Source organism: Haliaeetus leucocephalus, unplaced genomic scaffold (genome assembly GCF_000737465.1).
Source record: "Haliaeetus leucocephalus isolate CR32 unplaced genomic scaffold, Haliaeetus_leucocephalus-4.0 Scaffold240, whole genome shotgun sequence".
Taxonomy (NCBI): domain Eukaryota; kingdom Metazoa; phylum Chordata; class Aves; order Accipitriformes; family Accipitridae; genus Haliaeetus; species Haliaeetus leucocephalus.
This window is the reverse complement of record NW_010972676.1, coordinates 177,767-194,148: the sequence shown is the minus strand read 5'-3', so window position 1 is coordinate 194,148 and position 16,382 is coordinate 177,767. Positions and strand designations below refer to the sequence as shown.

The following is a 16,382-nucleotide window of genomic DNA, read 5'->3' as shown; positions in this document are numbered from 1 at the left end:
AGGAAGACAACCTTGTTAGCTTCAGGAAGGAGCACCGTGCAGGCAAAAAAGGTCACATTGCATGATCAGGGCCCATATTTGTAACTAATACAGGCTAATCTCAGGGTTTAGTATTGAATCTTTCCTATGTTTTTTTTCCCCATAAACACAGAAATGATAAGCATCTACTGATTGCTGTATTAATTTAACACCTGTTCTAATTCCACAGGATTAGTAGACTCTTTCCTTTTTAATGGGATTTTTTAAAATGTCAAAACTCCTTCCTATTCAACAGCTTTTATGTCCTTGCACAGGAGAACCATTCTTTTCAAAAATCTGATCTTGTAATACACATGAAGTAGCTAGTTTTATCCAATAGCCAACAGACAAACAACCAAAAAAGTCTGGCCCAGCTGGAACAACGTACCAACAACAGCAGCCAACAACATGAGACTGTTTTGCTCTGAGCCTTTGTTACAACTCTCACTGTGTCTCTCTCTCGCCAGAAGCAGCCAGCCCCCTTCTTCTGCCTCTCCCACAGAACTGGAACAAAGCAGCACAAAACAGGAGGTGGTATGTCTTCAGAACATGAGTTAACAGCACACTTAACTTAGCCTACTCCTGATATTCAACCTACAGCTACTGGCAACCCAGCATACAAAGGTATTCCACCACAGTCCCTCTGCATCCCACAACATATAAACATGAGAAATGCCTCACAATCACAACACAGATCCCAAGAGAATCTTACACATCGGTTTGGGTGTACTTCTAGTAGATCACATTTCCTTAACAGAGGAGGGGACCAGGGCTTTGCCAAGGCCCATCCAAGGCTTGTAAGGACAAAGTGTGGGGTTGTGTAGCTGCCTTTGCAGGTAACCTCTGCCCTTTCTTTATTCCTCCCCCTCAGGTGAAAAGCCAACACATGATCGTTTCTGTGCTTGTTTTCTAAAAGACAAAGCAGCTGCCAAACTCATACCCCAAACCCATTCAGAGTTAGGGTTCCGCAGGTTCCCTCCCTCACCATGGTGCCAGTGCAGAGAGCAAGGACATCATTAGCAGCACCAGCCTCCCATCCTGCCTCTGCCACTGAGCTGCTGTGGTACTTGGATAGTTGTACCCATTGCCTGGGTCTCAGGTCTCCCCAGCACTCTGCCAGCCTGGGGTGCTTCCCTTGTGAGGTCTCTGGCATAATGACATCCTGATCTCTGCAGTTGCTCTAGGTATGTAAATAATGATAAACACTGTATCACCTTCTGGACACCTATCTTACCATCACAACATATCATCACACCAGCACAATACATCAAAACACATGATTTAGGACAATACATCAAAACACATGATTTAGGACAATAAGGCTGAGATATATCAGATGATGGGGAAGAATCAAGTATTACTACAAATGACCTGCAGCATACTGTGTGGAGCCAGATCAGAATGACAGGTTATTCGTTCCACCTGAGTGCTGGCCCCCATGCTTGCAGCCTGCAGAGCTTGCACAGGTTCCTCTGTATGGTGTTGCCCGGTGCTCTGGGAAGATGGATTAGCTTTGGTGACACGCCATAGTAATGCATACAGACCCAGGTCGAGTCTGGCATAGTGTCCTACTGCCAATTCCTCCTCGGAAACAGAAGTGCTGTGGCAAGCAAGGCAGAGGTATCTCAACAGCTCCGGAGAAACCAGCTGTAACTGGCAAGGCCAATGAGGACATCGTGCTGATGCTGGTGGCTGACTCTGGGCACATAGTCCTCTGGAGCACAGTGCTGAGAGCCTAGAATATGCCTTGGTGGCAATACAACTGTGCTTGTGCAGAGCTGCATCTAAGTAGGGGTCCTAAGAACAGCCCGAGCCTGAGCCACCCAAAAGAGCACCCAGGACGCACAATCCACAATTCTTACCAGCAGCCCACAGCTGAAAGAAAGCTGGCAGCACTCAATTGTTCCCACTAACCTGATCACTCTAGTTTCAGATATGCTGCCTCTTTGGTGCAGATCTCAAAATAAAACTGTTGCCCCTAAAACACATCAGGAAATACATAAGTAACGTGGCACGTGTGAGCCGCACATGGAGTTGGTAGAAATCTGTATTCTAGTGAGGGAAGCTAATTGTCATCTGAAATGCGAAGGAACAAATGTAGACCCACTCTGAATAGCAAGGCAGACTGGGGCACATGGGTAGCATGGGCATTTCCATTTCATTTTATAGGGAATGCCCACGCTGCACTGGCTGTGCTAAGAGGATGGGTGGGCTACAGCCCCCACTGCCTCCTAGTAAAGCCATGCCCACTTCTTGGGGCTGTAAGAGACCATGCCTCCCTCCCCACCCCAAGTTTCATGATCTATATTGAGAAAACAAGGGCTGAGAGGTGGTACAGGAAGGGGAAGTGGCTCGTTCAGGATCCTAAAGCAGAATAGGAATAAACAGAAGGTCTGAAACTCCTGCCCTCAATGCTAGTACTTTCTGGATCCTGAGACCACAACTCAATTTACATTCTCTAGGTGTAGGTAAATTGTGCTGCAATTCTGGATTGTATTAACAAGAAGCTGGCTTCAGAGGAAAAGGTATTCCATGGGCTGAGGTTCTCAGTTATATAAAACATGGCAGTAACACTGAATTGAAGGCACACATGTTAAATTGTGTGCCGTTGTGTGCTGACGGCCACAGCAGCGGAACAGAGACTAAGATCTCCATAGCAGTGGACTGGAGACCAACACTGTGCTGGTTGGGTGCATTAGTTTAACTCCTTATATCCTTTTTCTCTTGGTGTTAGAACTGCTTTGAAAAAAAAGCAGTGAGCGGTCTTACGTGTGTCTTTGTGGGTCCAAGTGGTACACAGCATGGCTTACCTGGACAATTAGCTTATTTTCTTTATCGGGCAAAATTCGGTAGGTATAAACGCAATTCCGAAACCTAGAACAGATCAGAGGAGATATGATTAGACTGTCTCCAGAAGGGAATCACACCATGGCACCCCCCCCATGAGAAAAGGTATTGGAAAATCCCGAGACACACAGATGGCTTCATGCACAAGGATTTTAAACATTTCTCTTTGTTTCTTTCCCTGAAGTCTGTGAACTAACACAAACCTGAAGTGTTCCTGGTCACTGAGACATGTTTGCAGTTGTCACTGCAGAAAGTGGTATCAGCATCAGCCTCAGAGCGAGCTATTCAACTCTTCTTCTGGCCAGAAAGAAAGAAAACACCAAATAGCTCTAGCTGTCAGTAGAGTGGGCATCTCAGGAAGGAATGAAAAAGCAGAAATCCAAAAGACACAGGGCCAAAATCAGCAATGAATGAGTAAATTGAAGGGCTAGTAGGTGCATCAACTTGTATTGGAAAAAAAAAAATTATAGATTTCAGCTAAATCAAAGCAAGACAGCCGATTGCTAGGCACATTTTCATGCACAAATCCTAAATAACAGCCTAAATGAAAACTCATCTTGCTATCCTGGTGCGGATGCACACTGTACATGTGCATCTGTAGATCAGCCATAACGAACATTTTGTCCCAGCTAAATTCAATTAGATTCTTATTTAAGGGGGCATGGAGGAGTCTTTTGCCCAGTGGAGGGCCACATTAATGCACAAGAGCCCAAGAGAAGCCTGAGCAGTGCTGTAACGTGGCATGTGGGAAGCATGACGTTCCTCAGCAGCTGCTGAGCTTTGTGGAGCTTGCCCAAGAAGTGTTGACAAAAAAAAACCAAACAAACATATTTTTACCTTTCTCCCAAGTGAACAACACATTGATCAAATCTTTTAAGATTTGCAAAGCACTCTTAAAACATACAATATGGCTTTAAGCCAGCGAACAACGCTGGTTTCAACCCCTTCCTCTCAAAGGAAAAAACCACAATCCACTCTCAGAGCTTCCTTGGCTGTAGCAGAAACACTGCATTACCTGTGAAATTGTCATGAAATGTGGGTTGAGGTCAGCCCCCCAGCTGGGGAGATCAGGCAGATGAATAAAATATCTTCACCTCTTTTACAATTATGTTGTGAGTCTAACCATCATACACCCTTCAGAACTACTCCATGCAGGAGAGAGGAAGAGAGATCGCCAGGATTTTAGGCAGCCTTACACAAGGAATCACAAAGAGCAATTGGAAATGAAAAGAAATTACATATATATCATAGCTGAGTTTTTCCAGGGTGTTTGGAGGATTTTGTCATGTAGCCACATGAACCTGTATCTTTTGATGGCATTAATGCAAAGGACACAGAAGGATTAGAAGTGCTCCCAGAGCTCAGTACCACTTCACTAAGCGACATAAGACCATTTCACAGGCACCTATTCATTCACATATCTGAGGATCTGGTACGGAGCTGGAAGTCACAGCCATGATCCCCAACTACTTTGGATTGCCACAACACTGCTAATTTCACCAAGCCCAGGGCAATCAACACCAGATGAGTGTATGCCCCAAGGAAGGGTATGGGTTTTGTTTTTATCTGTCAATGCAGTTCTCTTAGACCGTTTCCTCCTGCTGATATGCAAACAGGGCTAAGCAGAACTGCTCATGCAGCTGATGAGAGAAAATTTGTGCGTGTGGAGATTATGAAACTGATAAACAAACCAGCTCAATGGCTCTTGCATCACAAGAGGACCCTCCTTGTTACCTTCACAGAAAGTGCCCCATCGCACAGGCCTTACGAGGCTGCTGTCATACTTGTAAAGAGGTTTAAGATGAGGACAGGTAAGATCAGTGGATGTGCAAGGAAAGAAGGGCTGTTGGGTGAGACAGGAGCAGGGAGGAGCACTTCCTAGCATCAAAAGCAGGAATCCTCTTTAGCAGTCCCCTAATTTAGTGCATGTGGATGGAGAAGACTGGGAATCTTACTCCATTTCTACCCTTAGGCTTTCTGTCCTCAGTGTCCTGACTGTCAAGTTATGTGGGCCCAATTACTGTCACATTCCAGGTCCTCCCTAAAAACTGGGTTGAGTTCAGAATTGCTCAACCACTGTTCAGGCCCTCTGTGTGTGGGGGTAAATACAACATCAGCCTCAGCTTAAACATGTCTCCAAGTACTTTGTCATCTCTCTGTCCTCTCAACCAACCAGCGGAGAAAAGGGGACAAGGCTTGTATTTTCTCTTTCCTCTCCTGCTGTATATGTTTTTTTGCACAGGTGATGATGTGCATATTGGGAGTGCCTGGAAATTCTAAACAGGACTACCATGTTAGGCATGGTGCTAAGTGCACCATGAGAGAGGCTGTACCCACAGGGGGTTGGAAATGGCATCTCACAGGCTGTGTCCTCTGAGAGGGATCCTACAGCTGCAGCTAGCCTCTGAGGGTCATCTCTAGCAGTGTTGTTAATCCTGCAGCCATTCACACATGAACCACCAACAGAAGATCCCCTGGAAGAATGATACCAGTTCAGGTGCTGCACGCTGTGAACACTAAGCAGGCTCAGTTTTTATTTCAGGATCCAGGCATTCCTCACCAGGTAAGTCAAAGAGCCCATTTCTTGTCAATAAACTGGCAGATCAAATGATCCAGGCACAGAGAAAGGAGGAGGAAAATGGCTTTGCTTCTTGCCTTTTATGGGGCAGCATGACCAGTAGAGCAGAGGACAGCAGTGCAGGGGGAGGAGCGTTCCCTCTGCATTTGCTGACTGTTTCAGCTCTCTGCTAGGTTCAATGCTGCTGCTCGACGTTTCAGAAAAGGCAAGGAGGCACTCTTAAAAGGCCCTGCAAATACACCTCCCTTACGTGTCTATATTTATACAAACACTATTTTCCTAAGCAACTCTTCAAGAAAATCACTATTGCATTCTATGATATAATAAGTGCTTTTGCTGGATTTTGACTGATCTGCCCAATAAATATTAGAGGTCTGCAGAATATGACACTTCTTTTTCAGAGCAAATTTCATGGTTTTTTATTTTCCTTATCTATACACAGTTGACACTTTTTCACTTTTCTTTTGTGAAAACCTTTTGCAGTCAGGCTTTCAATTCCCCTCTCTCTCTCATTCTTTATCTCCAGCCTCTCTGTTTTTTTTTAAACAGAAGTAACTGAAGAGCTCAAACTTCAAACACCTTCCAGTCAATAACACAGCTGAAACTGATACATCTCTGAGGAAGTTTGCAGCTTCAGCAAAACTGCCCATTTTGTCAGGATGACATTCAGAGGGAAAAACTTATTCACCACCTTTAACCCTTTCTCTTCACAAACTAACTGCAAACCAGCATAAGCTGAAAGCTTGTTAGGTACTTTGACAGAAATTTGTGTGACATTTCTCAGACTATAATTAATGCCAGCCCTTTGCACCACAGATCCATCTGCTCTTGGCTGACAAGGCTGGGTACTCCTCATTTCTTTAATCAAGCCATTCACGTTAGCCACCTCAGAATGGATTTAAGAACATAACCTTTGGCTCCCGGTTCAGAAAATCCTGGTCATGATATTGTTCCTATTTCCTGATCCCATGTCTCTCAAGTCACAAAAGGCTTTCAAAGTTGGCTGTGTAAACATTTACAATGGAAAAACTTATGCAAATGCATGTTAGTAGACATTTTTACAGCACCTTCCCTTTCTATAACCCCCACTATCAGTCTGAAAAAATATTTTGTGTACATACTGGTTACAAGGCAAATCAAAGGGGTCATACTAGAAACACTCAATGGAAGCAACAGTCTATTCTAGTAAAATGTTCCCTGACTTGTAACTTGGGCCTGCAGCGCATGCTACATGATTGCCTGTCCTTCCTCCTGCTTGTCCTGGCTATTCATCTGCAGCCACCCTTCTTTCTCTGCTCCCTCCAGCAAGACAAAACTCTTCCCCACATTATTACAAACATCTTAACAGGCAGGCACAGAGGATCTCTGCACTTTGTGAACACCCCCATTACCCAGCCACAGATTTCTGACAGTCCAACACCTACGCTTACAGGGCAGTTACCCAGCCCCACGCTTTTCTGCAGGTGAATCCTCTGCAGCAGACTGTGCTGTCACCAGAAGCCTGACCTCAGAGACAAGCAGTCAGACCAGAATTATAAACAGCAGCACCGCCTTTACCGTTGCAAGAAATCTACTTTCAGAAAGAAACTACACTGAGAAACCTGCTTGTAATTTAATGTGGGGTAAGGATGACATAAATTCTATTAATCTGCTGCACAATGGCAGCAAAGAGGATCTGACAGGCAGAACAGGGTCCCACAGAGGCTCTCTTGATCTCTCCTAAGCAGAGAGCAACTATCTTATCTCTCTGTAATACAAAGTCAAATACCTCAGACTGCACCTACTGATTTACCCTCCTCTTGCCCCTGCACTCCTGCCTCCAGGAATAACACCTGCCCCTCACAAACCCAGGGCAGGAGGCCTTGCTCTCTGGTCCCCAGCTCCAACCCAGAACGGGGAGGTCAGGGCTGTCAGCACTTCTCTCCTCTCCCTGTTTCCACATGAAATATTTACCCCACGAGCCACATTAATGATGCAGGTAGAATGACTGCTGTGCCGGGTGTATCATGCACAGCTCCAGGAACTATTTCAAGCCTTTTACTGAATGGGACACAGCATTGTACAAGCAGGTGGGTCGGACACACACTGAACCAGAGCAAGAAAGGTGCCTGTGAGGGTACCAAGCTCAGGTTTTGAGCTGTTAAATGTAAATACCTGACCCAAGTTGTTAACATGCTCAAAGAGGTCAAGAGGTTATTTTTTCTCAGAGCACAGCCGCAGTATCTTTCATTATTCTCTCCTTTTGAATCAGGGGAAAAGTGGTATGAGCAGTACAACAGTAAAAGAATATGGGTTTGTTCAGCCTGGCCCTGCTCCCAACCCTTCCCTACCCTGTGGCCCAGTCAGGTGAAACCAGCCATGCCCTGATGTGGGCTGCACCTTCCCAGTGGGTACAGTGGCTGTTTGCCTCTGTGCTGGAGAGGATGCAGGGTGTTACCCCCTGCACAAGTGGCAACAAAAGTGGCCGCATGAAGCGCGAGGTTGAAAGCTGTACTTACAGCACGCAGAGTGCATATGCCGAAGCAATTGACTCACTGGCCCGCACAAGGAAGCTGCCATCCTTGCCTACTTTGGAGAGCAGGTCTTCGGCTCTGGAGCGAGTGATGTTGCCGTGGTACCAGCACTGATCCATCGCTGGAGCTGGAGGAAACCTGAATGCCAGTACAGGAGCTGCCAGAGCTGCCTGTGTGTCTCTGTGTAACGATCAGGCAGCTTCAGCTCACCAGCTTCCTGTTTCAGTAGTACAGAGAGGGAAAGGAAACTTAGCCGCGGACAACTTCCTCAACTCAAACAGCTCAGAGAGTGAGCATGACATGTTCCTGCAGCCCCCGCTCTCCCTCTTCATGCTGCAGCTGAAGCAACTAGCAAGCCCATGTTCTCTCTCTCTCCCTCCCCCTTCATGTCCTAACACTCTGTATCAAAAAGTCCCAGCTGGGGATCTCTTCTGTTCCTCCACTGATTCTGTCCCCCAGGCTTTGGTGGCCTGCTGTCTCATTTACGATCTCTTGCCAGACCCTTTGAGTTTCCATCTTTTTCTTGTCTGTCTGTCCCATCCATTACAGGTGTCCATGGGGAGTAAATCTCAGACTGATCAGAAACACACTGTGCGTTAGGATACTTAGCACTGACTGCCCCATTCCTGCCTTGTCTAGTCCTCACGTCTAGCTAGGTGTGAGAAGGCAACTTCAAAGAACTGAAAAAAAAAATTACCATTGCATGTTTCCATGCACAGAAGCATACTTAGAGGCTGATTTGCTCTAGGGATTTGTGACCAAAGCTCCCTATCAGCTACCGTGAGATGGATTCAAAGATCTTTCCTACTCTAAATCCCCAAAGGTAGGACAGATCAAAGCCATGTCTGACAACCTGCATCAGAGAGAGGAGAACTGGAGCTTTCACTTCCCTTTTCTTTGTCTGTACATCTGCCCCTTGTCTCTGCTGTGTGGCATGCTCAGTGCTGCATCTCCAAGGCAAAGCAACAAGGGGCATTTTTGCAGTAGGCAAGGACACTGCTACAGAGGTACTTTGCATGGCAAATTTGGATGCCTATCTTGTACCTCCAACCACTCTGCCTTTGAAGGCAGCACTTCTGCAAATCCACGTTTGAGCTATACCAAAAAGCAGCAGCTGAGCTGGGATTCTGAGTACAGAGGGTGAGTTCCCAGGAAAGGCGCAGACACTGCTAGCCCTGTGCAACCCTCACCTCCCAGAGCCAGGACAAGTGCTGGAACCATGGTACTTGGATCATGTATGGAGTGCTGCCCCTGTACGCCACATGGACAGCAAGGTAGAAGAGAGCAGCCTATCACCAAACTGGGAGACACCAGAATTTATGGGTATGGAGAGGGAGAATGGACCAGTACAGCTCAGCATTCATCCCTGCCAGCCTTCCTGGTGCTTTCAGTTATCCAGATATCTATTCTGCAGTGTCCACCTTAATCTCTGCCATTGAGATTAAACTGTGGGCACCAGCAATTCAAAATTGTGCAGCCAGCATAGGACCCTGCTAAATGGGCAGAACTGCAATGTGCAGGGCTTCCTGTCCACACTGAGCAAGCACTGTCTACAGACCAAAATTAGCTCAGCTGGACCTGCCCTTCAGCTTCACCCAAATCCACATAGGGCTTTAGGAGCCAAACTGCCATGGATTCAGGTGCCTAAATGGAGTCAGATGCTGAATGCCATGAAGTAGCTCTTCACGGACAGTAGCTGTAAGCTCTTATAAGCTACAGAGTGGTTACAAACCCTATTCTCCCCGTTGAGGAGAGTGTCTGCATATGGCAAAGGGACTGTGCAGCTCCTTTGACAGCCCTGCCTGGCCACAGTGTGCTGCCAGCCTCACCTGTACCAGCTCCTTGGGACTTCTGATACTTACAGTAGCTTCTCTGGAGCACAGCTGCAGCAGGAAGCAGAACAGCTCTGAATGTCAAACCACTGCTTGACCTCACAGTGCTCTCTATGCAATGGACCCATATGTGGATGCAGAGTGGACAGAGCTGCTGCACAACATAAGTTTTGCTGGAATGAAACTGTGTTTGGAGAGATTCTCCTGACCTACTGCAAGTTAACAGAGAGGTACAAGCCCTGGTTAGACATCTGAGACTGATTAGCTGTGTACTGAACACTAACTCCTATCTATCCCGCCACCAACTTCAGTTTTTAGCAAGCTGCTGCTATTTCCTTCAAATGTGTCAATCCCCTGTCGAGCCACACATAACTCCTTGTCCTGGAGACGTAAACAAGGGGATGGGATCCAAACACATGTGATGATTGCAGCAATAAGATGATGTGCAGGCTGGTTTCTGTGAGTATTTCTTTGTCCTAAAAGAAAGCGCAGTACAGCTCCAGCTGCTCAAAAGGTGAATTCCAATCCCCTAACATAAACAGCTCTGTGATCCCTAATGGCTCAGTTGCAACACTGCCTGAAGAGGAAATGGCATCTGTTTTACTTCTCATGGTGCTGGCATATGAATGCTGCAGCGCTGGAGAAAGACCGACCCCTGCGTGGTCAGCACACAAGTGCGTGCGTATCCTGAACTACCTGATTCCCAAAGGACAGTGGTAACTTCTTCTGTCCTGCACAGAGACAAGAGGCTGTTCTGCAGGAGATACTTAGAACATTCATTTTCTTTCTATTTGTGCCTGTGTCGGAGAAGGCTGGTAAGTAGATCTGAAGAAGAAGAGATTAGAGAAGTTACCTAGACAGGAGCTAGAGTGTTTGCCATAGAGGGGGAGTGAAGTGATCAGCCTGCACTAGTTACATGCCAGGTGATACTACAAATGTAGCCAGCACAGCCCTAAGGTTTCCACAATGAATAGGATGTGCTTCAAATAGTCTACACTGTTGTCCCACAGTAGGGACAAAACACCGTGTAAGAGCTACCCTTGTAGAACAAAAGAATAATGGGTACATCTGTCAGACAAATCCAACCCAGACTCAACAGAAGCTTTTAGATAACTGCAGCAGCAGTATTTCATTTAAACTTATTTGAGAGAATGAGGCCACAGACAAAGAACTGGGACATGTTTTGATGTTGAATAGTAATAAATTGCAGCCCTGGCAGTCTATGGACAAAGGAAACATTACTTTTCCCCCATGTTAGGGTATTATTCCAAGCTGCCTCTCAAACATTGCAATAAACACTTTATCTAAACTGAGTTTGCTACAGATGTCCAGGTAGTATTGTACCAGCTGGCTGTGAACTCACCAGCCTGTCCAGAACCAGTGGATAAATACTGTCTGTAGCATCATTCAAGATGCACAGTGGTCACCCAAAAGCCCCACATATATCCAGCCTGCACATTGCATCAGCACAGGCACTGCCAGGCTTGGTCAGATGAAATGTTCTCAAATATGCATTTTCATGTCATAAAACAAAAGTATTCCATAGTATGCCTGATGAGGGAGGTTAAGTCTATAGGACAGCAGTTAGCCTTACTGAAGTCTAAACATAACATTCCCTCATTAGGTATCAGTAACAGGCTATTGGCCATAAGGCGTATTTAGACTCTGGCCTACATATAAAGAGCACATGAGTAATACCCACAAAGTACTGGTTAGCTGAGCCACTCCATGCTACTCCGGCCTACCTTGTTACTGACCTGCTGCTTGGGAAGGGCTCAGCAAATTACAGGTGTATTTGTGAAGGCCATGAGATCTCTTCACTCCGCTGGTACCTGCAGCCTCCAGGTGCCCTGAAACAAACCTAGACAGTGAGAAAAATCAGGGCCCCTTCTCCCACTACCCCTGCAAGCTATCAGCAATAAAAGGCAAGGATGGAGACACTGAGCAAGGAGAGACTCACAGACCTGAGCAGCGACAGTGCAAAGGATCCTATGAAACCTGCTAGTGTTCCCCAAAGGGGATGTGTTCTGAAAGCGCTCTAGAAAGATATTTTTCTTCACCAACAGAGCAAACAAACATACTTTCCTTGGAGCCATTCCCCTGTACACACACACAGAATACAGCACATAGCAAACAAGCACAGACTAGTTCATAAAGCAGAATTTTGTCCAAATGCATGGGTAAAGCTTTCCTAGCTCCATCTGCTCTGATGTGTCTCCCTTGGTACCCATTCATTTCTGGTCACTCCCTTTGTACTACTCACTGCATAATGCCTCCTTTCAAATCACACCGTAGACTCAGAATAGCATCTCACCAAAACTGGGGCTGTTTCCTTCAGAAACCTGCTGAAAATCTGTCTACATTGGAAAGCCTTCCAGCTTGAGCACTCTCATGCTGCTCTGGACTTGGTCAGGTCCCCTTCCTCTGACACCTGCACCTCTGCAATTTTCTGGAAGTGGGGCAATGTTATATGTTTGACACACTGCCTCATATGCCAGTGATACTCTGTAATAACAACAGCCATGCTTGCAAGACATGGGGTTGTCAGCAATAAGAGCAGTTGCTGTGTCGATCATAGCTTAGCACTTGTTAGAAAGACCAGCAAGTATTTCCCCTCCTGACCGTAAATTGGGAGCTCCCTCTGCAGACCTGTCCTGATTCTGCAGTTTCGATACAGGCAAAATGCCTTTTCTGCCACTTGCCCTGTCCCCAAACATGGCAGGGCAGGTCCTGGTGGCCTGCATGGGTCCTGCTGTCACTGCCCAGGGAGAGGGAACAGCTGGAGCACATGAAGCTGTGGTTTTCTTACGCATGAGAAACTGCAGCTTCTCAGTGCTGTGTAAGCAAAAGGGCAAATGAGCCCTGGTGGCCTGGGAACTCAGTAAGGCAGCCCCAAATCCACTGCAGAAGTGGGCAAGGAATACCACATGAGCAAGGCACCCCATGGCCTTGCTGAAATGAGAAGACAGCAAGCCCTGAACGCTAGAGTTGCCAGCAAGTGTTACACTGATTGCAAGAAGTGCACCTAACCAGAGCCAAAGCAGTTTTCTGAAGAAGGTAACTGCAGATCTAGGGCAGTAAACCCAGTGTCCTCTCTAGGACTTTATCTACAGCTTACTAAATACAGCTCAGCATAATAATCACTGCCCTCTGTTCCCACACAGTCCCTACACTATTAACATGTGCATCCCTAATCAAGTCTATCAGAGGCCTCAAGGTGAGAGGCCCTATACAAAAGTCATGCTTGTTTTGAGCACATGATGTTTAAAATGGCAGCCCAAGGAAAACGCAAGAAGGGAGAACAGGCAACAGAAACCAAAACCAACCACACGTTCAGTTTTAGTATGTTTAATAGACTTCATAATCTAGACGCCACAAGCCAATGCCAAACTAAGGGTGCAGGAGGAGTACAAAAAAAACCTTCTGCTGAAAGATGAGAAGTGACAATGAAAAGAAGTATCAGCAAAGGTGATTTCCAGAGGGATGCTGATGGAAAGGCTCAAGACTCAGCACTCTGATGGAAAGGCTTGCTTCAAAGTGAACATTACAAAGATTATGTCTTCACATTGTTGGTGGGTCCCATATTCAAAGAGGCAGGAGAACAAGGGTGACCCATCTGGCCCAACCCCCATGTACTGCAAATCCGAATAAGCACACAGGCCCTTAAAAAGGATGCTTGGTTTTGTCCAGTGTGTTGGATTTAAAGGGCTTTTGTTGAGGTAAATTCCTAAATCTCTTCGACCCTTTGGGTCTGTAGGATGAGCGTAGAGCAACCAACTGTCTTGGCATCTAGCATCAGGGGGAGGTGGGAAGGCAGTAACACTTCCATGACATCCAGAGGGAGGTTCTACTAGCATTTCAACCCGCTGGCCTCCCTCAAAGTCCACCCCGTGATTGTAGCTGACAGCCTGGATTCTGGCTCCCCTACTGCTCCTTGCATTGCAGTAGAGGACCTTCCTGCCACAGGTGTGCACCTCCGCTACCTGGCACTCCACCGCGCTCTCCTCCCCCACGAAGTTCCCCAATGCCCATGTTGTCCCATGGTCAGAGCTGATGAAGCAGAAGGCATGAGGGGTGGGGTGTTGCTTAGGGTCCAAGATACGATAGGCATATGCAGGAATCACGAGGCTCCGGGCCTCGTTGAGCAGTTGTAATCCATGACCCGGCCCCACTGCAAAAGTGGCCCAGTTCTTGTACTCAGTGCTAATGGTACCATCGGTGACATCCTGGGCAGTGCTCCAGGTGCGTCCTTGGTCCATGCTAGTGACATAGCAGAGACGTACCAGGTTGATCTTTGTCCTGAGCTGATGCTGCTCAGAGATCTTTCCTGGGACAGCTATGAAGAACAGGATCAGTTTCCCTGAGACCTCATCATAAACAGGACATGGGTTCATAGATCGGTGGTCTTTCAGCTGTGCACTGACAATGGTCTCCATGCTATTCCACTGCCAGAGACCGTGTGAAGGGAGACAAAAATGAAACACACCATTACAAACAGATCCATATTACAGTGTGAGGGTGCCTGGATAAAAGTTACAGAAGAGCATGAGAAGAACAGAAGAGAGCAAGTTAGTGGATAGAGCAAGAAATGGGAAGACAATATAGTGGCATCGCCAAACATAAGTGAAAATTATTTGGATGACACAATGCACATATACTTCACCAAAAAGGTGGGTTATGTCCTGTTAAATTACTACTCACTGAGGAGCTGATAGCTCTGTATCTCAATGGGGCTAGTGTCTGATGACACTTTAAAACTACAGTAGCTGAATTTTCAGAAATTCTCACAAGTATATATATACATACATATATATGACACACAGACATGCCCAGAGGTCAAAGTATGCTGGTACAGACACTCTGTTGTGTCAGTGTTTCTTAGGAAGTCATCTAGATAACTGAGCCCTTTTCAAGTATCCTAGATGCTGACAAATTCCTTTCCATTCAGACTCCTATTCCTCCATTTTGATCCATATGTGAATGGGCATCCCAGCCTACACTGAGGCACCTTGCTAGAGCTGATTGCATGGCTTTACACACTCTGGTGTGGAAATTTGGACCCTGAGTTGTCCAATGCAGAAAAGAGGTCACAGAGCAGGTATAATTCTCTTCCAAGCCCTGTCTTTCTTTAAATGAATAGCATATAACACAATCACATTTATAACACTAACATTGCAATTAGAAAATTATTCCTACATAGTGTTATTGGCTTCATAAATGAAGCAGTATTTTCCAGTAAGATAATACTAATTAGCTTTTCTACCCTGACTTGCTGATTACCCTTTTTGGTCATGTCTTATCTTTGTCTATTCAACCAGTATTAACTTTTTTGAATATTTAATATTTCCATTTTAAGAAACTCTAGCATGTGAACACAAATTACTAAGTTTATGACCATCTGAGGCCTACTTAACTGAATTACAGGGGGTTACACAAGATGCCACCTGAATGGTATGACACTGCAGGTACGCTCAGAGGCTGCTTCTGCTAGGCAGACTCCAGCTCTTACAAGTCTATAATCTAAGACAACTAGTCACCAATGAAGGACTGGAATACAAAAATATAATTACCCCCCCCCCCCGACATTAATGCATTTGCAAATGCAAAAAATGATTATAAATAGAGTATCCACCACCCCCAGTCACCCAGCAAGATAACTGTTAATAATAACTGGTAGATTAATAAGGTAGCCAATTCACTGGCACAGACAAACCAGATGACACTCTTTTGCGTGGGGAGCCTAGCTGTTCTCTATTGTTTTTTAAACAGAAATTAGCCCCAAGAAGATGAATTTAAAAACATAGTCACTGATTGCTAATTCAGTCCTCCCTGTCCCTGTAGCACTCCCCATTTCTGCCTCTCCTCCACATCTTTGCTGTCACAACAGGACTTTGTCCCATCTCTCTATTTGCTTCCCCAGCTCTGCAATGATGGGTCAAAGCCATCTCCAGAAAATCTGCTGCACCTGCCCACTTTAGTCTCTCTAACAGCTGCCCAATCATGGGGTTGAATCCCAGCAGTTACAATGACACATGCATTACTTACAAGCTGATTTGTCTCCTATAACTGGGGAGAAGCAGCTGCCCTCTCCCTACAGCAAGAGTGCAAACACATTCAACTCATTTGGGGGACAGGGGAACAGTACAGGTGGACAGTCTCCCCTGTTTTCTCCCCACACTGGTACCTGAACATGGTGTGTCGTTGGGTCATACATGCCTCTGCGTACTGCTATTAGCTTGGCATGTTCATCCACCACATCCTCTCGTTCCTCAACAAATGCCAGGATGATGCTGAAACGTGGCAGGTAGAGCAGGGCTGGAATTCGATAGCTCCAGGTACCATTCCGGAACAATGTCTCTTGCTTCAAGACAGGAAACGAAGCCATCATGCTAGGGGGAAGAAGACAAAATGCATTGCATTTTGACTGACCTTAGCCCTGAAAAATGTGACAGAGCAGATTCCACTACATTTTGCCCTCCCTGCTCACTGGGACATTTCCGACATTGAAACATAATTTCTGCTACTTTCAGCTTTGTCTTTTTCTTGTGCATTTCCAAAGAGAACCCACATGTTGCATACTAGCTGGCAACACAG

The 16,382-nt window shown here is 46.1% G+C and overlaps 2 protein-coding genes across 3 annotated transcripts in view; both read right to left on the bottom strand.

Annotated features, from left to right (window-relative positions):
• Positions 1 to 8,133, bottom strand: part of INPP5D (inositol polyphosphate-5-phosphatase, 145kDa) — a 54,867-nt gene extending 46,734 nt beyond the window's left edge. For both annotated transcript variants that reach the window (XM_010568175.1, XM_010568174.1), the window contains exons 1-2: positions 7,942 to 8,133; positions 2,829 to 2,892 (exon numbers count right to left, since the gene is read on the bottom strand). In XM_010568175.1, the coding sequence (XP_010566477.1) occupies positions 2,829 to 2,892; positions 7,942 to 8,075 (198 nt within the window). In that variant the 5' untranslated portion in view covers positions 8,076 to 8,133. The remainder of the gene's footprint in view (positions 1 to 2,828; positions 2,893 to 7,941) is intronic.
• A 5,161-nt stretch (positions 8,134 to 13,294) lies between these two features.
• On the bottom strand, positions 13,295 to 16,173 carry NEU2 (sialidase 2 (cytosolic sialidase)). The gene is made up of 2 exons (XM_010568399.1): positions 15,973 to 16,173; positions 13,295 to 14,233 (listed from the first exon to the last, which is right to left on the bottom strand). Exons 1-2 carry the CDS (start codon positions 16,171 to 16,173, stop codon positions 13,295 to 13,297), a joined length of 1,140 nt encoding a protein of 379 aa, XP_010566701.1.
• Between the last annotated feature and the right edge of the window lie 209 nt (positions 16,174 to 16,382).

What these genes read in the sequence shown, in the direction of transcription:
- NEU2 (XM_010568399.1), bottom strand. Translation starts at nt 16,173, where the DNA reads ATGGCTTCGTTTCCTGTCTTGAAGCAAGAGACATTGTTCCGGAATGGT. An exon ending in CAACGACACACCATGTTCAG is followed by an intron (nt 14,234 to 15,972) that starts GTACCAGTGTGG and finishes GGTCTCTGGCAG; the next exon opens with TGGAATAGCATGGAGACCAT.